At 36.8% G+C, this 22903-nt stretch overlaps 2 protein-coding genes across 3 annotated transcripts in view; one reads left to right on the plus strand and one right to left on the minus strand.

Annotated features, from left to right (window-relative positions):
• Positions 1 to 22: 22 nt before the first annotated feature.
• Positions 23 to 11519, plus strand: LOC137389217 (leucine-rich repeat-containing protein 47-like). Of its 2 annotated transcripts, none has more exons than XM_068076456.1 (8): positions 23 to 128; positions 4571 to 5317; positions 5450 to 5520; positions 5738 to 5890; positions 6036 to 6152; positions 9922 to 10040; positions 10386 to 10488; positions 11046 to 11519. In XM_068076456.1, the coding sequence occupies exons 2-8, from the start codon at positions 4579 to 4581 to the stop codon at positions 11304 to 11306; spliced, it is 1563 nt and encodes a 520-aa protein (XP_067932557.1). In that variant the 5' UTR covers positions 23 to 128; positions 4571 to 4578; the 3' UTR covers positions 11307 to 11519. The 2 variants fall into 2 exon arrangements, with proteins under 2 accessions (XP_067932557.1, XP_067931785.1); XM_068075684.1 differs by lacking the exon at positions 23 to 128 and adding an exon at positions 210 to 336.
• LOC137388255 (solute carrier organic anion transporter family member 2B1-like) overlaps positions 11513 to 22903 on the minus strand; it is a 17848-nt gene continuing 6457 nt past the window's right edge. Inside the window, exons 7-14 of the mRNA XM_068075001.1 lie at positions 22188 to 22316; positions 16475 to 16639; positions 15742 to 15906; positions 14907 to 15099; positions 14478 to 14601; positions 13306 to 13463; positions 12854 to 13045; positions 11513 to 11649 (exon numbers count right to left, since the gene is read on the minus strand). Of these exons, the coding sequence (XP_067931102.1) occupies positions 11532 to 11649; positions 12854 to 13045; positions 13306 to 13463; positions 14478 to 14601; positions 14907 to 15099; positions 15742 to 15906; positions 16475 to 16639; positions 22188 to 22316 (1244 nt within the window). The 3' untranslated portion in view covers positions 11513 to 11531. The remainder of the gene's footprint in view (positions 11650 to 12853; positions 13046 to 13305; positions 13464 to 14477; positions 14602 to 14906; positions 15100 to 15741; positions 15907 to 16474; positions 16640 to 22187; positions 22317 to 22903) is intronic.

Below are 22903 nucleotides of genomic sequence, written 5' to 3' on the forward strand. Positions count from 1 at the left end.
TGTCAACGCAAAATGCTGAACTGCAAATAAGCCCTTCTATAAAATGCTTTGTATACAATAACTCTATGTAAACGCAAGTTCACAATTTTAAGCGCGTGCACTATAGCTTGAGACATTATCGTACGCAGGTGAGGTTGTAGAGTTGTAAATCAGCTATTTGTTTCCTGCGTGTACCAACATATGAGCTCTATAGCGCAAGAGTGGTGCAATGTCGACAAGTTCATTCACAATATGCTACCGGTGCTGCTAGTAGTTTGCATTTATCTTTTTTACACATAAGTGTGAACTTGTTAGAAACAGAAATATTTACATGTGATTTCAACAGAATAGTTATAGGTATTTTTTGCAATTTGTACACTCTATTTCTTAGAAAACATTTTGCTTCGAATTTCTTTTTCGCTGCTTTATGGGCTATGTGTGGTAACTCATGATGCCCACGAGTAGCATTATCTAAAATGTATCGAAAATTGAATTCTTATTGTAATAGTTTTGCTGCCTTTCTCATTGGCTACTGTCAATATAATAAAGTGCAGCAACAACTGTAAAATGCAACGCTTTTTTTTATCCATCTCCAGATTTAGAGGATACTCTAGATACACATTTGACCATTAAAAACGTGCATTATTTTCGTATGTTAAATAAGAAGCTTACTTAAGATTATATTTTGTTATATATGTGAAATTTTTAAACGAGGCTGCTAAAGCAGCAGCTACCCTAGGACACTTATGTATTCGCAGCATCTAACTTTCGCGTTTTCGCGGTGTCATCCTCTCGCGAAAGTTTCATGTGCGAAACTAAACTATCATAACAAACGAGCGAAAAAGCGAAACTAAATAGCTTTGTTCATTGATACTGTATAATTGAATTTTATAACGACATTTATTTTAACGTTTTTAACGACCACTATAGCATCGTTAAAATATAAACCGACAAAATAATTTGACTGTCAAAATTTATTACGTTATTATTTTGCAATTATTTAGGATTATTTTCCCATTAGGAATGATTTATAATGATAGGAATTTGATGTCAATGCACATGCATTAGTTAGCGTTATCGTTTGCTGGGGACATCAATCAATGCAGTGAGCACCGTGTGTTGAAAGAAAATAAGACACATGCACTGACACTCGCAGTACTACACAAGCAGCATGGCTCTGGAAAGGTTTGCATTCACCACTGACACCTCTTCAATAACTTCTAATTTTTTGAGATTTGTTTTGTTTTAAGTGAATTGACTGACGATACGTTTTTAAATTAAAATAGGCAAAACATGACCGCAGTTAATACGCTCAGAAAAAAACATCTTTTCCTTTTGAGCGTTTTAACAAAGATCAATTTTGCGGATTTTATTTTAAGTTCATTCGGAGGCTTTTACGCTTTCGATGGGACACGGCCAAGCGGGTGATTGATGAAACTTAATCTTCTGCAAACCTTTATAAAAGTCGTTAACAAAAATATTTTGCCTCTGATGATGATAATAATGATGCCTAAGAACTACTAGAAGTTGATGTTTGTCTCTATGGCTTGGAATGAAGTGACATTCTACAGCGATAAAAACCGCGTCCATGGCCGTTGGGCAAATAACTTTTCGAATAATGGATGTTGAGGTTGAGTTATCTGAAGGAATTTATCATTGCGTTGGAACTGACCAAACAAATCCGTTTGAGTTGACCTTGTGTTTGAGATGAAATGTTACATTTTATCTGAGGGCGAGTTTTTCGAGTTGGACTGTACTTACCGTAAAAAATTCCCAAAAAGTTGGGGCGGCTCAGCCGGCCAGCTGCCCCAGTGAAAACTGGCCTGTTGATAGTCTAAGAAACAAATGGCAGCAAGCGATCAAATTGCATTATCGACCTTGCCCACACCATTCTACCTGCGGTTCACAATTACAAACTAGTCGCTAATTGAAATTTTTTTTATCGGTGAACCGAACCTGAGGAATATAATTATGTTTGTTCCACTGCATTTATTTTCACATCACTATATTTTCGCACTCATCAGAGCTGCGAAATTAAGTTGCTTCGAAATTTTACTCTGTGAGCTACTCATGAAACTAAATACTAGCGAAATATAAGTGTCCTAGGGTACGATATAAGCAAAGAGTGAAACTTCGAGGCAAATGTCATCGTGAAAAAACATTAATCGTACAGCTGCACATATTAAAGTTTTTTGCTTAATATCATCAGAATAAATATAATTAATCTCAGACTGAAATGCACACTTCATGGAAAATGTGTTTCATAGAAAAAAATTTTCATCAAATGGAGTTCTTGACATGCTGTCTATTGGAAGTGCTCACTTCCAATTACCTACTAATTCTTATTTACATGTAGAGAAATGTGTTAATTGTTTTAATTCTGTCTGCTCTTGTTTCAATATCTGAATCATTTCTGTGATTACTCCTTGTGAAAGTCTAAATCTTTTATTGGCTTCAGGAGAATTTACAACTAACTTTCAGTAAGTTTTTCTCTTTCTCTCTATTATGTATGGGGTGCATACACATAATTTCATTATTGTTCTCGGTTTATAGCTACACTTGCAAAGTTTCAACATTTGAACAGTCACTAATTGGCTCATTTTTTGCTTTGATATACTTTGATAAATACCATTATAACAGCTCGCTTACTGAAATTTGTTTGACTTCTTCCACTTGATCACCATTTCTATTCGACATGTATAAACTCAGTGAAAAATAAGCTTGTGAAACTAAAATGCAGGTTCATGCTAATGGAAATTTGCTGTTTAATGCTACTGTATGAAATATAGTGAAATAAAAGCACTACAAATATATGAAATAAAGCACTAGTGCATATCATTTGAATGTATCATCACACAAAAGCAGATCAATGGAGGCAAATCTCAATTCAGTGTTGATAAATTAAATATATTATTAGTATATGAAGTTTCTCAAATTCTAGCCTCATACCTTTAAAGAAAAAGACTTATGTTCACATGTTTGTAAAATCAATTTGGTTTTTGTTTTAACAATTTATTGTAAAATGCCATGACAACTTTATTATGCAACTAATTTGTGTTATCTAAATGCAAAAAGTCACGATGAATAAGTTTGAGAATTTTAGTGCGGGGTGACTAATATGCTGAAGCTGATGAAGCTTAGCTTACTGCAGCTTTGAGAATTTAAAATAATAGGAACCCAGTCTTTTTTCTTTTATGCTCAAGTAATAAAGCATGCCAAATGCATTTACCAGAAAATGTTCAAGGTGAAGATTCATAAAACTCATATTTTCAAATGCATTTTTGTTTTCTTTTTTTTGCTAACAAGCAATGGTTCATGTAATATACCGTAAAACCTCTATTTGAATGCCACTTTAATTTTAAAACCATCTCTAATAGAATGCCACTATAGGAGAAAAGGTGAAAAATACAACGCCACCCTTTAATTGAACACCAGCTTTATTTGCCTGCCGCTTTAACATTATTTGATCTTTACGAACCATAATATTAGAAAGTGATCAGTAAAAAAGTGTTCACAAAATGGTACTAGTAATGACTCGGTTACATCAATAACAATTACTTTTTTTCGTTGTTGCTGTAGTGGTTGCTATGATTTTTGTGGCGGCTTACCTGAAAAGATCGATCACTACAAACATCAGAACTACATGTTGATTCGAAGTCACTAAGGTCTAAATCATATCCGCCGTTTTTAAATTCGTTCATAATGCAGTTTACAATCTTACCTCCTGAAGACTTTAAAGCGTTTTCATGAACGATGAGAATACTCTTCAGAAACACCGTTCGACGTAATAGCAGCCTTTGTTATGTCATATTCTAATATTAAAACATTAAACACATCTTTAAAAATTAGAAACGTAATGTCCATTTTCTAACTCAAAGCCTCACGGTTATTTCTTTAAAACTGTGAGCGACACCATCGCAATAATTAATAACAGTACCATGCTAACATTTTATAATCAAAGTAGTTCCTTGTTTAACTCGATCTGATACTTTGACATATATGAAAAAGGCTTAACAAAGAAGCATTAAAGTCGATCCACCCGAAGGAGGGTGTAAAGTATAGGTACCATTAGTATCAAACTGTCTGTGAAAGGCTTGAATTTATTCTTCCAAAATTCTGACAAGTTAGTCGAAAAATACATCGCCACCCTTTATTTGAACGTCACTTCTAACTAAACGCCACTATAAGGGAAAGGTTGAAAAATAGAGCGCCATAGCTTTCAAATAGAGGTTTTATGTTAAGTGTAGTTTTGCTGACTGATATTGGCATTATTATATTATATATAAGGATAGTGAAAATATTGAGAGTGAAATATTAGTGCAACTTGTTCTTTAATAACTGGCTGTATATACACGCAAAGTAGTGCTAAATCAGCACTGTCTGTAGGAAAGTAAACAGTGATGAGTGCTCATGCTTCAAATTTAGCTGCTGCGTAGAAATACATCACAAATTTTAAATATCGGTTCTAAAAATAAAATATTTAGATCCATGCATTTACCAAACATTTCTTTACCTCATAGTTTAGTTATGAACACCATTTGTATTTACTTCTGCACGTAAATATGCTGACTAATGACTGTGTACTATTTAGCTACCAGGATGTGGCCAGAAGTTCAAGCTGCAAAGAAAGACAAGAAAAAAGAACTTCTTCTAGATGGAGCGGCAATATCTAAACGAATTGAAGAATCAGGTTTTGATGACAGTCTGTTTGAGTTGGTGGATGTGAATCTTTTGAGAATCAGTCAAACTTCACTGCAAGTGCTAGATCCAAGTATCTCAAATCTTTTCGAGAAGCTTACCAGTCTAATGCTGCATGAAAATCAGTTGACTGACTTGCCCGAATCCATTGGAAAACTCGTACACCTTAAATATCTTGATGTTTCTAGAAATAAGCTTACATCCGTTACACCCTCTGTGAATAACTTAGCAGCCCTGCTGACGTTGAATCTAGCACAGAATGACATCACAACTCTCCCACAAATGTCCGGCATGGTAAATCTGCATGACCTTTTTGTGACTGGCAATAAACTATCATGTTTGCCAGATGATTTATGCGGCCTCCAGCATTTGGCCACTGTTCAAGCTGATCATAACCAAATCTCTTCATTGCCAAGTGATATCGGAAAAATGCACATGTTGAAGGCCCTTCATTTAGCTAAAAACGAGCTCACTGACCTTCCTCCAGCTCTGGTCTGTCTCGACAAACTTCGAATTTTGGACTTGAGAGGTAATAAATTCAGTGACCGGAGATTGTTGAAGTTGGCCAATGTAGAGCAAACTCAGCCTAAGGGTGTCTTCAAGCACCTCAAACCACTTTATGACAAGCTGTCCGCTAGCGGTAAGCTTATCTTCATATCATCTCTTTCCATTTATGCCTTGTGATAAAGCTCCATTTGAATATTAAAACGCTTTTGTGAATAGCATAGAATTTCCATATATTAGTAGCATGTGTATAAGTGATGTATTTTAGGGAGCAAGAAGAGTACACCAGGTGGAGATTCTGAAGATGATGAGCTTTCTGAGATCACAGAATCAATAAGAGTTAGTTGCTGTAATATCGTTGCCTCTTCTACTGAGTGCAATTTTTTGCACTTTGCAGTGGAGTTTGTCAACTCACAGGATCAGAATATAACTAATGAAGTTATCATGGCTGATTTTCTCTGATTCCCATGGTGATGCATGCGGTAGGATAATGGGCATAATACATGTAAACATTAGCTCTCAATGCATATGCATTTTAGTTTGTTTCTGAATGCAGGTGCTGCACTGTGCTGATGACCAAGCCTCCAAGGTGGAAGTGACTATAACAGAGGAAGTTGCTGCCGTTAGACCACACATTGTGTGTTGCATTGTCCGAAACATTGATTTATCCAGAACAGCAACAACATACAAGCAGTTTATTGCTTTGCAGGTAAATATTTGTCAGTCAACTAGAGGTACAGATGTAGCTATTTCTTTTATGGCTCACTGATGTATTGTGACTCAGTGCTGTATTCACACTATTTACATTATATTTCCCATACAATGAATAATATATTAATACTGTGGTGTGACAGACACGGCTGCATGAAGGTATATGTGAAAAGAGGTTGCAGGCTACCATAGCCACCCACGACCTGGCCCAGATCAGAGCTCCTCTGAAGTATGATGCCAGGAATCCATCTGATACTATGGTAGGGATTTCATTTATGCTATAACTTTTCTACATACACGAATGTTTTATAGCCAAACCTTGACATACATGCGAAGTTAGTCCGTTTTTATATGCGTTCCTTATGTCTCATATGGTAAAAAAATTTATAGCCATACAGTCCGCCTTCAGTTTTGACCACAATCCATTACAGAAAGCTGTTCAAAAAGTAAATTGCTCGCAATCTGAAACATTTTTTATTACTTAAATTTTATTTTATAAATAATGTAAATAAGTTTAATCTGATCCAAGACTAAAAAAACAAATTTGTAACGAATTGTTACATTGTTTCACAGGAAAAACTATAATAAGAGAACAGGTAAAGTATGAAGTACACTTAACATTTCAAACATCATTAAAGCACATAAATTACATAATTTTTTTATCATATTTTTCAATACATCAGTCTTGGCTTTCGAATGAGCCATTGTTTGACATGGTGAGACAGACATTGGTTGGTGTTTATAGGATTTCCCCAGAGCTCTACCGCAGAAATGTTCAATGGTATAGGCTTGAAATTCGGTGCTGTGTGCACTTACCGCTTATTTTATTGCTTAGCGCTTATATTTGTCAACTACGATAATGACGCTAGTGGCAGGTGAAGGTAGGACAACTCCAGAGAACCAATGAAGATGACAAAGGAATCAGTGTCATTAGCTCTCCATGTACAAATTATTTTTATGATAGATAACTCAGATTCCAAGCACCACACTATGTTTTCCTGATGATATTATGCACTAGCTCTCTCTGTTTATTGTGATGTTATGGGGCACGATTCAGACTAATTAATTTCAAGCATTGCGTGATCTCGCGAAAGTGCGATTGACATTTAGTCCTAGCCCCACGTAACTGCAGGTCACAATTTAATCGATGTGATTTCATTACCTTTATCAATGACAGTATACTTACCCTAGGACACTTATGTATTCGCGTCATCTAACTTTCGCATTTTCGCGGTGTCATCCTCTCGCGAAAAATTCATGAGCGAAACTAAACTATCATAACGAACGAGCGAAAACGCGAAATTAAATAGCTTTGTTCATTAATATCCATAATAAAATCTTCATATCATAAATGCAAGCAATTTTCGTCTGTGGTTGGGCTCGATGGGAAATTTCTGGTAAACTCATTATAGCTAATACACCGACTGAGCAGCATGGCAAAGCAAATTAAGATGATATCAGTTTAGTCACCGAATTTGTAACTGATGAGGACGAAAGTCTGGTAGGTGAAGTCGTAAAATTGAAGAATAATTATTGTAGTGAAGAATTTTATTACCAACTAAAAAAATATCAACCCTCACCAGGTCCAACCACATTATACAGTTTTGGTTGTGAACAGACACATTAAAGACAGTGCTGCTACTTTATCTGTATAATCACGAAAATCTAAATATTCATTGGCTATAATGTCATCAACAACTAATTACCTGTTTTATGACTCGTGCGCGGTAGTTGATGAACTCACAGAAAAATGCTCGTTTGTAGATTAGAAATTCTCGAACAAAAGTTTGAAATTGTGTCGTTGTTTTAGGCTGATTTTATAGAGAAATCTTCGGACAACACAGTCAATTTCATAAAACTCTTAAGGACCGTGGGTTATGTGGTCAACAAATAATAAAATCAGATTACCACGCAATTGCTGAGAAAGTCCAAAAATGCGTTTATGGCAGTGGCCCCTAGAAAACGCATAAATGCGTTTATGGCTGCAAAAGGGTTATACAGTTTTGGTTGTGAAGTTGGTTGTTACCTATATATTTTCTTCTTCTTGGGATTCGAGTGTGAAAGTCACGGCAGGAGGGACCTAGGCGTCATTGATAGTCCAAGAAACAAATGGCAGCAAGTGATCAAATTGAATTATCGATCTCACCCACACATTTCAACCTGCGGTTTACAAATACGAACTAGTCCCAAATTGAATTTTTTCCTTATTAGCAAACTGGACCTTAGGAATGTAATCTGTTTTTTCCACTGTATTTATTTTCACATCACTATATTTTCGTACTCATCAGAGCCGCGAAATTAAGTTGCAGCAAAATTTTACTCTCTGTGCTACTCACGAAACTAAATACTAGCGAAATAAAAGTGTCCTAGGGTTTTGAAGCATAATTAATTAACCCAGAACATGTGTTTGTATTGGTCTGACGTTAGCACGATCCCGGGCATTGTTGATTATTTAGAATCTTAGTTTGTTATTAGCTCTCTCTGAGTTTAACAGCACCAGTTGTCACAGAAAAGCGCAGCCCCAATGGCAGCGAAAGAGATCGACTACCTAAGGCAAAATAATAATTATGACATCACATTGTGGGAACCGCAACCAAGTGTTTTTTTATCGCAGGACATACTTTTGACACCCTGTCTTTCATAGTTCTATTATTCTTTGTGTATTGAATATAGGCTCATTCGAAAGCCAAGACTCTGATGTATTGTACTATATAATAAAAAGATTATATAATTTATGTGCTTTAATATAAAAGGCTAGGCTGGGAATGTATTGCTGTAGCAGCTTATATCCCAGTTTTGGTTTCTCAAACTTTTGCATAAAATATGAAAGTGTGGAAATAGCTTGTTTTATTGTGAAATAAAGAGTAATGGTAGACTAATACACTACAATTCAATTGGCAACTGAGTTGCGCTGTCAAGTTTTTTTTTGTTTTTCTCGGCGATAATTGAGTATCAAATTTTGTTTGACTTCGGGTTACAACTGTCTTGGAAGTAATGAGATTTTAATTTTTGTTTGGTATCTGAAGCAGAAAATTTTGAATTCTAAATATTTGTTCGGTATTAAAAAAAAGTGGCAAATGGTTTGTTCAAATTATGATTCGTTTGAGGTTGGAAACGCTCAAAAAGTTGGTCTGCTCATATTTAGTTTCGTTTGTTTCACAGCCCAAAAAAACTTGAAAAAGTAATACTTCTAGTAAGTGCATATAGTAATAAAATAAATGCATTATCTGAAACTACATAAAAACACTAAATTATATGTAAGAAACCGAATATATAATCAATGAAAAGAAGTTTTTCTTGTAATGCCACCTTTCCTTAAAATGTTGAATTGAGATAGTCTTTGTGAAATATGAGACAAATAGTGTGTAGGTAGACATACTTAAAGAGATATGGTGCTAGTCTGATTTAGACTACATAAACTTATCATAACAGATATAATTTTGTTGTTATATTTGATATTTTTCATATTCTATCTTTTATCACGGGCAGTCTCTTCACTTTCATTTGCTATCAGGTATCTTTTCTTTGCACCACTTTCCACTTTTTTCCTCACAGTAACTACTAAATGGCGTAAAAAAATTGATTTGAGGGTGTTTGCTCATGTTGTTGCACCCTTTTTTTTAAAAAAAAACCACTTGCATTTTCTTGAGATCCATGATTTTACAACTGAAAAAAAATGATGTATGATTCACTGTTTAATATCATTCGAAAAACATTGAACCAAATTATTTGATGAAGAGCTGTTGGCATGAGCGCTGATTTACAAGCCGACAATGTTTCAAGAAACCGAAGACACCATATGTTGAAAATAACTTCTTATATCAAAACTAACATTTGCTCAAAATTTTATATGTCGAGAGGTTATGTTATCGAGGTCTTACTGAACACGGAAATTTTTTTATATGCAAATTATATTTTCTCCTGTTATGGTTGAATGTGTTGCAGGTTGTGCCCCTTGGTCGCCAGAAAGGTTGAATGTGTTGCAGGTTGTACCCGTTGGTCCTCTTGTTATGGTTGAATTTGTTGCAGGTTGTACCCCTTGGTCGCCAGAAAGCTGTGACTGCCGCTGACTTTATGGCCAAACTCAAGAAGGAAGCGGATGACTTACGAAAAGCTAAGAAGAGGAACACAACATCAGGAGTCTCTAAGTAGGTCCTTGTATATCCGCATATCTGCAGCTTGCTTGAAAGCATCTGCAAGTGTGTCTAGTAGTAAACCACTGTAATAGATCACAATATGACCACTTAGACTAGCTACACAAGTGATATCAGAGTGTCATAGAATGCGATATATTATTCTTACATGTATATAATATGCGCATGTGATGTTGCTAGTCAGGTCTGTTTTAATGTATCCTGTCGAGATGTTTATAACATTATAGCAAAGCGATTGTTTAGATAGCAAAAAGGGAAAAAATGACAAAATAAGCAAAAGCAGCAATGAATTGATTAACTGAGGGACAGAAGTGTAAAGATCTTATTGTCTTTCTGAAGGTACTTGGATATGCTCAAGGGTAAAACTCTTTATCCATTCTTATTGGATAGAGATGATCGAGTCATCTCATTCCCACCAATCACCAACTGCGAGTCAACCAAGGTAATTATCTATTTCATTGACCATGAAAACTATTGACTTCCCGTACATAACGGTGCAGTGTGAGGCTACTAACAGAATATATGATTCATACCTGCTGTCCTTCAATATGCTCTGACCATTTATTTAGCTTAGTGAAGGTTATAGTTGATGTCATGTCAAGAATGTCTGGTCTTTTAACGTTATGGATGAGTTGTCTTTCCATCATCCATAGAAGAGGAGGTTGAATGTTACACTAGCTTACCATTCTGGTTTTTTATTGTTTTATAGGTGTGTCATGCCACTTTTTCCTCTGGTTTTTCTTGGCCTGAGAGTTCTTGTTTTATTAGCTTCTTGCTGTTCTGATGCCTGTTGGCTAATCAAACAATGCTGGATTTTTGAGTGGGATATATTTATTCATAATGGAATGCTTTATTCTGAAAAATAATTCTCGCCTGATCTGTTACATCAGGCTCTGTTAGTACAGTTTATATATACAGAATATAGTCAATTTACTAATAGGGGAAGTTATGCTCACTTGTGAGTCCATGATGCATTCTCACAAGCCTTGCATTTTATAGATCAATGCTGCTACTCGGGATGTGCTGGTGGAGGTGACAAGTAGCAAATCACTGCTCATTTGCAAGCAAGTTGCCGAGTCTCTCATCAAGGAACTTCTATCTCTCAACATTGGTTCCGGCCTGGAGGGAGGAGCGGAGAGGACAGGAAATCATCTTGTTGTTGAACAAGTCAGGGTGGTTACTTCAACAGCCCACCTAAAGACTGTGTACCCATCACGTATTGACCTGCAGGACGTACCCTGCCACGTTCAACGAGACTGAGATTGCACATTTACTGTCTCTCTATTTGGAGCATATATTGTCAATGATGAATAACTATCATTATAAGGAAATGAATAGTAAAACTGCTTACAATGCAGATGTAGAGTATTTTAACCTGGCATGCTAGTGCATGTTTGCCTATACACTGTCTAATAAATGTGTCAACATTTTCATTTTTTTCAGCCTACTTTAATTATAATCTTATTGTCAGTTCTTTTGCTCAATTCACTCACAGACCTCTTGTGTCTCTTCTTTGATGTACCTTTTCATGCGGGATACAGGTACACCGAGTCCGCAGAAGAAGCAAGTAAGAGACATGGCACCCACCGTCATCCCCACATACCTACAGAAAAGCAAACACTGTCACACTTTTAATTTGGCTCCAGCTTACTCTATACTAGGCAGAGTTGTGACACATTAGAATTGCACTGCATCATTGCAGTGCAGTAGTACGCAGTAATTTTGCAGTGCATTACAACATCCAATGTGCAGTAGACATGTACTGCAACTGTGCTCCTACTACAAGTTTCCCACTGCGAGCTGCACTTTTACTTCCTTGATGTTTTACCAGAAGGCCAGCTACTCATGCATACTGCGAATGTGCATTCTTCAAAACTTGAAACTGCATGTATACAGTAACCGCTCCTGTGGATCAACTGACTCTGTTAGTGTTCCAAGCAGCTGTACTGCATTGTATAAACTTGTCTGATGCTATGTTTAGCAAGCTCATGAACTTGCACTCTAACTAGCATATTTCAAATGAGGGTGTCTGGCATTATCACCATTTCAATCAATGCAATTAGGGCCTTTGTATTGTATCTTCATTAACATATATTAAAACTAGAAGTGCAATAGATTATCATTTTAATCATTTACAACATATTCATTGTAATCAATTTTTGCCCACTCATATTCAAGTTTGAGCAGAATTCACATCTTGCCATTGTGTTGTGGTTGCATAACTCAATACTCAATTCTGGGATGAGTTTTCATGAAGATGTGTTGTACATGTATGTACAGTGTAATGCAAAGGTTCCTACTGCATGTAACACTGCGAAATGTGCACTAGCAACATTCCCATCACATCCAGAACTGCATATTGCAGTGAGCAGTAGGCAATACCGCCACTGCACCAATACTACTAACTGCATGTTAGTTAATAATTGTACTGTGTCCTGCACAGTAGTAAAAGTATGTGATGCAATTTATACTGCATGGCTGTGACATGCTTGCTAGTGCACTGCTAATGTAACTTTGCTTGGATATCTATGTAGTTGCACTCAAATGCAACTACATGTACATAGATATCCTGCAAAATCTTGCTGCAATGCATTTCTCATCTGGTTATCAGTTAGTACTATTTATCAGTTGTCACAACCCTTGTACTAAGCTAGATTTATCACCAGCTCCAGTCAGTTGCAGGCGCAGCAGAAGTCGATATTGAGGTGTTGACTGTTGACTCCTTGCCGCCTACCTTGATTTGATGCCAAAAACATTTGACAGCTTACTACTCACCAATACAGTTTTCAATGTTTATCATGACATACTTGTTAGCATAGTCTTCATTGTAGTATTCCATGCAGTAGCCCTTAAAATATGGGTCATCAGGATGCTCCCAGATCTTGCAGGTAGAGTCTATCAACATGCCATAAAGAATTGGAGCAGGGATCCAAGCTAAGAGGCTGTTTAAACTTGACTGTACACCCAGAGCAAGGCTTTTATCCTCTTCGGCCACAGCCCTTGTAAATAATTCAATAGTGCATCAGACTGGTAATTTGTTGATGCTCAATAAGGCTTTTAGCGTTGTGCTAATTATGGGTTAAAATGCGTTATGAATATGTGGTAAAGCCCATGAATATGATGTGGGTAGGCGCTGCTGGCATGCATAAGTCAGCATTAAGTTATAGTCGGAAAATAATCCTAGTAATGATGAGCTGTGCTCTTGTTTATAGCAATATGTCCAAAGTTTCATATCAGAGCAGGTATAATAACAATGTACCTCATAATAATATTGAGACCAGCGCTGGAACTGCAGACAAAAGCAGTGGTTGCGAGTATTGCGCATGCCAAAAATATTTGAGAAGAAATGCAGTCTGTTTGCTGGCATGCACCAACAGACACAGTGATGTTACGCTCACAGAAACATCTCGCGTATTTCTACAACATGATGGTAAAGCCTTTTGAGGAAAACTAGCATCAAAGCGTTCTCAAGTGTCACACATACTCTCTCAATTAAATGGCTGTACAGGTTTCAGATCTTCAAAAAACTTATTTATAGTGAATCAGACCCGCACCAAAACTTTGATTAAAGTTTATTTTATGTAGACTGATATTTGAGAAAGTATCAAACCCTTTTGTTTGAGAAAAATTGTGTGGTGTGTGAATACAGTTTGCAGCTTCTATCTACTGGGGCACTTAAATTGTTGACTGCCTCGAGACAGAACTTTGATATCTTACTACATACTTTGGTGTGTTATCATTACACCATCTACATATAAGCCACACCAATACCAAAAAACTGTAAGCTGAAGACATTTTTGAAATGCTCCCTAATTTTCATACATAGCCAAAAATCTTTCAGAAGTGACATTTGGTAGCTGTGATTGTTTGTTTGCTTCATTTCATCATTAATATATGAATATATACAAAAGAAATGAAAACTAGAGAAAGAGCATTCAGAGAAGGTGATGATGAGGCCATGTGCGCGATAGCAAAAGCTAATATTTAGCGCGGACCTAGGTGGCAGATTACAGGCAAAAGTTAATTAAATACTATAGTTAAAAATATCATTTCAATAGCCATCCTCTTAAAACCTAACATGTTTTGTATACTGCGAATAGAGATAGGCAGAGGGTTCCATAAAACAGCTTATTGATAAATTGTTCTTTTGTGACCAGCAGCAGAAAATGCTTTAGGTAGAGGTAAGTTGAATTTAGAATTTCGAGTGAAATAGTGTTGTGAGAGATGAGAATATGATGAGTAAAAAGATATAAGAGCTTTAAGCAAGGTCCGTAATTTAAACAACTGACTAACATTCAAAATGTTGCAGTTATGAATGTTTTATAAGCTTTATTTGGCTCCGTAGCTCAGCGTCCGATCTCAACCTCCATCAATTGACATTATATTAGTATTCTCTTCGAACAGTGTGTAACATAATGTGCGCTAGCTTACCAGCTCATCTCCAGAAGCTGTGTAGTTCTCACATCCAATAACACAGGGAGATCTGTAAGTTGTCTGCTCATGGCAGACTGGTACATGCGCGTTCTCATCACATCCACATGAGCTTGCGCACAGCCTATAAAACAGCCATATCAACATTGCTACACGCTAACCGCAACAAATAACAGATAGTTCGAGGTTGGATGTCTATGTAAGCTTCTCTCATCTACCAGTCATTCATCTCTTCAAAGAGCAGGCAAATAAGTTTGATAGAGAGAGCTTTTAGTCTTTATTGTGATATCAGAGCATAATCATTTAGAAATCACAAACTTGTTCTAATAGCTAGTGACTTCAGCCAAGGGCAAATACTAGAACATTTACACACGTTGCTGACAATAAAAAGGGTAGCAGAAAAAAAGCGGTATTAGCTGCAATACATACACGGAGTCAAAATCAGGCTGCTGAACCGGATACTGGTCACATCTGAGAAAGAAAAGAGGCACCAACAACAGCGTGCTGGTCAAGGTGGATACAAACAAAAAGACTGCGCTCTGCTGAGTGTTGAGTTTGTACCTTGAAGATAAGTAGCCACCAGCAAACACCCCAATACAGCTGAGCAAAGGAGGTATTGCACCTGCAGTGTATAAATATAAGCTTATCATCATCTGCATGCGACTTAGATTTGAGGTTAAAAAGACGAGACATTCAGATTAGGAACATATCTTTTTAGGGTCAGTAACCTTTCTTGGTCAATAAGCAGGATGAAAGGAGCTTGAAATTCAGCTCTTTCAGAGCGTGAGAATTTCAGGTACAAAATAAATAAAAACTGTTTGCCTTAGCAAGTGCAAAAAATAGTTTTTCCGTCGTAAGTACAAACAATGTAATGCGCTTTTATTGCATATATCATAAAACATTCCAAAATTTCTAAAAGTTGACAGTGACATCATGATACAGGGGTATGATACGGTAACAATAAATCCAAAAGTATAGAAAAGACAACTCTCAATTGTCTTTATTGTATATCATTTTATTAGGTAGCGTTATTGTGGAGATTTTTTGTTTGTAGATGTTTGTGTAATATTTGAAAAGTTCATTTCATCAATCACAATGCAGATTTTTTCTATTGAAGCAAGTTTTTAGTACATATTGAAGAATGTGGCTTTTTTATTGTCTTGAGAAATTTTTTTCAATTATTTCCACTTAAAAGCTGCGTTTGTAATTATAGGCATATTGAAACAATGAATAACAGTTTTTCATGAATGTTTTCTGACTCTACCTGCATAAGTGCTGGCATTTGATGCTGTGTAGTGAAATGTCTCTTCAAAATATTTGGGTAGAAAACCAAGCCAGCCAGAGATATAATAGACTCCACAACAGCTGGCCAGAACTTCTATTATAAACAGGGGGTTTGTGGCAAGGCGCAAAAATGTGGGCAGAAATCCTAAACAACATAAGATCACATACAGGACATATAAACGCAATCAATTACTAATGTTTACAAAACTGCTAAAAACCTAGACTTGGATCAAAAATAATTTAAAAAAAAAGGCTTTACAATTGAAGCTGAAATCTGATATAGATTGGCTTTACAGATCATATTGATGTTATCTAATAGAAAATTTAGATGGTGCTCAAGCAGTTACATACCAACATGTAAAACATCGTTTCAGCAGCTACTGAAATTCACACTAATTTGACATCTGTCTCTGTAGTAAAAATGAACTTAATCTTTTAATGAGCAATTATAATTTTAATTATAATTATATTTAATTATAATTTCAACTCAGTAATATAAAAAGATGAGCTTTAGTCGTTGTTTGCTACAGAGAAGTTGAGTTTCTTCTTTAACAACATGATTTAATTTATATATATGGTCTGGTCTGTCCACTATATAGACTAAACCATCTCGTTAGAATAGCATCCAAAACTTGAGTTCTGCTGTTTAAGATATAGCTATCTTTATGAATATCAGACCTATTAACAACAGTATAGAGGATTGATTGGCTGACCTTTTATACTTCTCAAATTATCTTTAACATTGACTTTATTTGTTTGAGCTTCTTGTGGCTGCAGCTGAGCAACCAGCTCAGGCTCTCCTTCGTCTGTTTTGGTAAGCCCAGGAAGGTCCGATTTGACAATATTATAAAGACTTAAGCTTCCAGGTGAATTATCATCTACAATATAACTGGGTTTAAATTTTTTTCAGGAAGCAGCTTTTCTTTAATTTTTTCAAACTGTTTGTAGGATAAGAGAAAAGGAAGTGTAGTATAGACTTTATATAAAATAAAATAATTTTTGGAATCATGGTGATAATGCATAATAGCTAAATTATTTTCACTGTTGATGGCTTTTACAGCACAGATGGTAGACAAGAGTTTCTTGTGTAATTTACACAGATATCTACACCTCTTGTCACCTGAAGAGTGCAATTGTACGAAATAATTTGTAGTAACTTTTAGCTAAACACTTCTTCTTACCTATATATATAATTTATATAGATAAGAAGTATTTATATATGTATGTATATATATATAAAATTATTTCCTCACCCCGGTTAACCCGTATGGGTGGTAATTTCTGCTTCAACTCGGGTCTCCTACCAGAGACCTGGGAGTTTGAGCACTCGCCTCAAGATCTTAGCTGTTCCCAGTAGCGCACTTTTCTGCAACTCACCTGAGTTGATTGCTGTTGGTATTTGGGCAAGCCACATTTTATCCGCCGGTGTTATTGCGCCCAGTGCCCCAATGACTACTGGGATTACAGTTGTTCTTACATCCCAACATTTTTCAATCTCTTCTCTAAGAGGGAGATATTTCTCTACCTTTTCTTTTTCTTTGCTGTCTATATTGTAGTCATTGGGTACTGCTATATCTATTATAGTAGCCCTCTTGTTCTCCTTGTCCACCACCACTATATCTGGTTGGTTTGCTAGGACATGCTTGTCAGTCCGGATGTAGAAGTCCCAGAGGATCTTAGTGCGGTCATTTTCATTGACCTTACCAGGAGTTTCCACCAGTGTTGTGGTTTATTAAGGCCATACTCGTCACATAGACTTCTATACACAACACCTGCGACATGATTATGCCGCTCAGTGTATGCGTTTCCTGCTAGCTGCTTGCATCCACTGATGATGGGTTGGATGGTCTCAGGTGCATCTTTGTACAGTCTGCATCTAGGATCGTCTCTAGTGTGATAGATTTTTGTTTGGAGTTGCCTTGTTTGGAGCACTTGCTCCTGGGCTGCCATGATTAGCGACTCTGTATTAGCCGTTAGGTTTCCTTTGTTCAGCCACATATATGTCTGGTAAAGATCGCCAACCTTAGATATTTGTCGGTGGTAAGTACCATGAAGAGGTTTCGTGCGCCAGTCAATTTCCTCATCATCAGGGCGAAGGTCCATTGTAAGAGCAGCTGATTGAAGTTCAGCTAGCAACATATCTGAAGTGGCCATGGAGGCTGCATAGGCTTTGATGCTTTGCTCTTCCTCCTTCACTGTCTGCTGTACACTTTTGAGTCCCCTACCGCCATCTTTCCTATCGAGATACAATCTAGTAGTATCAGATTTTGAGTGGAGTGCTCCATGCATGGTCAGCAGTTTACGAGTTGCTATATCTGTTTCCTTGATGGCTTCCTCAGTCTACTTTATTATGCCTGCTGGATATCTTATTACTGGCAGTGCGTAGGTATTTATTGCCATGACTTGGTTCTTGGCATTGAGCTGGCTCCGTAGGACCTGCCGAAGGCGTTTCTTGTATTCAGTAATGGCTTTGTGACGTACTTCGGCTTCGTGGTTGATGTTGCTTTGCATAATCCCCAAGTACTTGTACCCTTCTTCTATATCTTTGATGGTACCATTCGGCATTCTTAGGCCATCTGTGAGCATAGAATGGTTTTTCTTAAGAATTAGCCTTCCACATTTCTCAATACCGAAGGTCATTCCGATGTCCTTGCTGTATGCCTGAGTGAGGCGTATTAGCGAATCACTGTCCCTTTCTTTGTTAGCGTACAGCTTGATGTCATCCATGTAGAAGAGATGGTTTATCTTTGGTGCCACTCTTAAACTGGTACCCATAGTGAGTATTCTCTAGCATATTGCTTAGAGGGTTTAGGCATATGCAGAAGAGCAGCGGTGATAAGGAGTCACCTTGATAGATGCCTCGCTTAATTTTTACACTCGCCAGCTTTTTGCCATTAGCCTCCAGTTCTGTCTTTCATTTGGTCATTGACATCTTGATGAATGCCACAAGAGCAGGGTGAACATTGCACATACTGAGGCACTCAAGTATCCAACTATGGGGAATTGAGTCATAGGCCTTTTTTGTAGTCGATCCAAGCCATGGCAAGATTGGTATGCTTTCTCCTGCTGTCTTGACAGACCGTCCGATCCACCAGTAACTGATATTTGGCTCCTCGGATGTTGCGCCCAATTCCTTTCTGAGCACTGGTCATATAGTGACTCATGTGCTCTTTCAGTTTGTCTGCAACTATTCCCGAGAGCAGTTTCCAGGTGGTGGGCAAGCACGTTATTGGTCAATAGTTCTTGGGAATCGACCCCTGCTTTGGATCTTTTATCAGAAGTACAGTTCATCCTTTGGTCAGCCATTCCGGATGGTCGCCTTCTTCTATTAGGCATTCCATCTGCTTAGCCATTCTAGTGTGAAGTGATGTCAATTTCTTCAACCAGAAAGCTTGAATCATGTCATGGCCAGGTGCTGCCCAGTTCTTCATACGCTGCACTCTGCACTTGATGTCCACTTCGCTGATGGTGAGTCCTTGCTGAGCCACAGTGTGTTGGTGGTTCTCTTTAAGCCTCTTCAGCCAATTTGCAGTGTTGTTATGAGTAGTCTCTTTCTCCCAGATGTCCTTTCAGAACTTTGAGGTGCTGGATCGGGGAGGATCTGACATTGGCCTCCGCAGTTCACCTTTGAACTGAGAATACACTTTAGATGGATTATTGATGAACAGTTTGTTTATTCTTTTGTTATCCCGCTCTTTGGTGTACCGCTTCAGTCGTACCGAGAGTGCTATTAGCTGCTGTTTGGCAGATTCTAAAGCTTCTATTGTGGCTCCCCTTTTTGAACGCTCCAAACTGTGGTTAGATCTTTCACTGAGCCTACTAACTTTCTTGCGCAAGTCCTTGATCTTATTTTGTAGCCTCAGCTGCCAAGATGGAATGGCTTGAAGCCTTGTTGGCAGTGGCTTAATACCCATCTCCTCCAAAACGATGGCTGCCGTACTGTAGATTAAGGCATTAGTCTCACTGACCGATTCAGTTGAGATCGACTCCAGTGCCAAGTTAAAGTCTTCTAACAGCTTCTTGAGTATGGTCTTGCTAACTCTCCGTAGTGGTACCCTGCTTCCATAATCATTAGCAGCTAGCATCTTGTTGATGATATTTTCCGCAAGCTCCTTCACCCTTGGGTCAAGGTCAAAGTGCATGTCTTCTTCAACTTGTGAGTAAACACAAGATCTTGTATGTGTGACGGTGTGTGTTGATATGCACTCCTCGTTGGTCGAGGTTACTTGGGTGAACTGTTACCTAATTTCCTCTACCTCAAGTTCTGATACGAGGTGCCGCTTGATTATGTTACTTCTCTGAGCTACAAGTTGCTTAGTGGTTAGTGGCAATTCAGGGCGCATGTTTATCCACAGTTAACGCATCCTTCCCATATAGCCCTACTTTTGAGGTTCACTAAAGTAGCACTGCATGAGGTCTGTGTTATCAGTCTGAGACCATTTCATCCGTTTTGAACTAGTAGCCCATTTTTCGCTGCCTTATCCTGGTTCAGCTACAGGTAGCGTGGACCTTGTTTGACCGGGCGACGTCCGAGCCGGCATGGCTTTGGTTATTGCACTCATCATAGAGGTTGTAGACATTATACAAGCAAGGGTCGTGTCTAAGGGTGCAGTTGTTGGGGTTTGAACCTAGGACCTAATGATCATTGTCCCAATACCTTACCAACTGCGTTATCTGTCTTGTATATATATATATATATATATATATATATATGTATATATATATATATAATGCATATATATAAACAAATTATAAATATATAAAAACAAATAACTTATTTTTATATATAGGCTATATATGATGTGTAAAAATATATATGTAATGCTATCGAAGTGTTTTTAATTATATTTCTTGGTAAGACGTATGCGTTGAGTCTAGATACTTCAACCTTTTAAATATAATAACTGCATAAACAATTTATCTCCCAAGTATTTTAGAGAGTTGCTTGTTTTGCTAAGATAGTACTTCTTGTTTCCAAAAAGTCTGAAATGCAACTTTTAATGCCATTTAGCCATAGAATTATCTTACTAGATTTAAACAGCTGTTATGCCTTATAATATAATTTTCAATTTTAGTGCTCTTTTAGAGATAAAGCTAAGAAAGGCTAAGATTATAACACATTTAGACAGAGGTCCATCTTGAAGTATCAAAGGCGTTTCTATAGAACCGATGTTCTTTAGAAATATTGGCGATTATACAAGTTGCTACCAAAATAAGTATTCACCTCTAAAAATCTATTCTTTATTACGCATTAGTAAAACTACATAAACGCAAATTAAACAGTTTTCTAGCTAATTTTGATTTAAATAACTTCCACACAATTTAAAGAGCTGTTTAAGAACTTTCTAAATAGACACATCAACTACATTTAATTAATAGATTTTTAATATAACCCATGAATCAGGGGTGTTATCAAGTATCACCTTGATAAATAGCTAGGGCTCAGATATATTCGATAGGTCGGTTCATCCACTAGTGTGAGATTATGTAAGATATGTGGTATTATGTGAAATATGTGGTATTTTGTGAGATATGTGGTATTATGTGAGATATGTGGTATTATTCAAGATATGTGGTGTTATGTGAGATACGTGGTATTATGTGAAATATGTGGTATTATGTGAGATATGTGGTATTATGTGAGATATGTGGTATTATGTGGGATATGTGGTATTATTCAAGATATGTGGTGTTATGTGAGATACGTGGTATTATGTGAAATATGTGGTATTATGTGAGATATGTGGTATTATGTGAGATATGTGGTATTATGTGGGATATGTGGTATTATTCAAGATATGTGGTATTATGTGAGATACGTGGTATTATGTGAAATATGTGGTATTATGTGAGATATGTGGTATTATGTGAGATATGTGGTATTATGTGAGATATGTGGTATTATGTAAGATATGTGGTATTATGTGAGATATGTGGTATTATGTGAGATATGTGGTATTATGTAAGATATGTGGTATTACGCGAGATATGAGGTATTGGGGGTTAATAGCTAACTCAGTGAGTTTCTATAGAGGAAACTGAAGGGATTGATAGATCCATAACCCCATTCACAAGTTACGTCAGCACATAAAATAGACGTTGTCATTTTACACTTAGACCAGGTATAAGATGCATAATCACAGAGTTGTGCTTCCAATAAATTACTACATACTAAACAATTCTGTGGGAAAATGAATAAGTAAATATACTTCTTAATTTGTGTTCATTAAACATTTAATCCTCTTTCAACAAGCGGCCAGAAGTGTCACATTTTTTAGGTGAAAACTTCATTAGCTAAAGTGTAGTATAGCTAAACTAGTGTAAACTTACATAGCTATGGATGCTGAGCATGCTTGAGATATAGCTGTCAGTTTATATTGACAAAATAAAGTGCGCGGAATTTTATAAACGTTTGATAAGAATTACCCTTCCTTGGCAGACTCTTAGGAAACATGAATATGACAGGTAAAAGAAGAATCAGAAATGCTCCGAATACCAAGTAACCCATCCAATAGGCACCGATCCACTGTTCGTCCTCACTCGTTAGGTATGTCTCTGTCAAAACAACAGAAGGTGAGTGAGCTGTGGTATGTTGTAGCTGTCACATGATGCAGTGGTAACAAAAAGAATGACCAGTTTAAGGATGATAAATATCAAAGTAATTCAATTATGATTCAACAAAAGAACGCAAAGAGTTCAGAGTTTAAAAAATTGATCAGTTCGTCAAATAAACACTACAGTCAAAATATGCTGCAAAAACACACAAAATCTCAAATATTTGAATAAGCTATTTTTATTGTGTGGTAAATAAAATCACATACTCTTCTTGATCTGTATCAAAGTCCTTAATATAATGAGAATTAATACATATTGACAGCTGAACTAGTTTAATCCCTGTACGCGGAAAAACTTCACTGCAGATTTTTAACCAAAATACAATTGGTCATATATTGAGACAGCAGTACAAACACTGAAATCTCAATCTTGGAATTGTCTCACCTTAAACCAACCACAATATAGTGTCATATGACAAGAACATGCAGAGAAAGCCTGATAGTGTCTGCAAAGGAAATTTATGCAAAGCTTTATTAACAGGCACCATTTTTAAGCTAAGTAAAAGTTATATAACCTAGTAATATAAC

The sequence above is a fragment of the Watersipora subatra genome, chromosome 1, assembly GCF_963576615.1.
Source record: "Watersipora subatra chromosome 1, tzWatSuba1.1, whole genome shotgun sequence".
NCBI classification, from domain to species: Eukaryota; Metazoa; Bryozoa; class Gymnolaemata; order Cheilostomatida; family Watersiporidae; genus Watersipora; species Watersipora subatra.

Bases quoted from the DNA above. Each gene is read 5' to 3' on its own strand.
- LOC137389217 (XM_068076456.1), top strand. From the start codon at position 4,579: ATGTGGCCAGAAGTTCAAGCTGCAAAGAAAGACAAGAAAAAAGAACTT. The intron at 5,318-5,449 runs GTAAGCTTATCT...GATGTATTTTAG, and splicing joins TGACAAGCTGTCCGCTAGCG to GGAGCAAGAAGAGTACACCA. The intron at 6,153-9,921 runs GTAGGGATTTCA...AATTTGTTGCAG, and splicing joins GGAATCCATCTGATACTATG to GTTGTACCCCTTGGTCGCCA.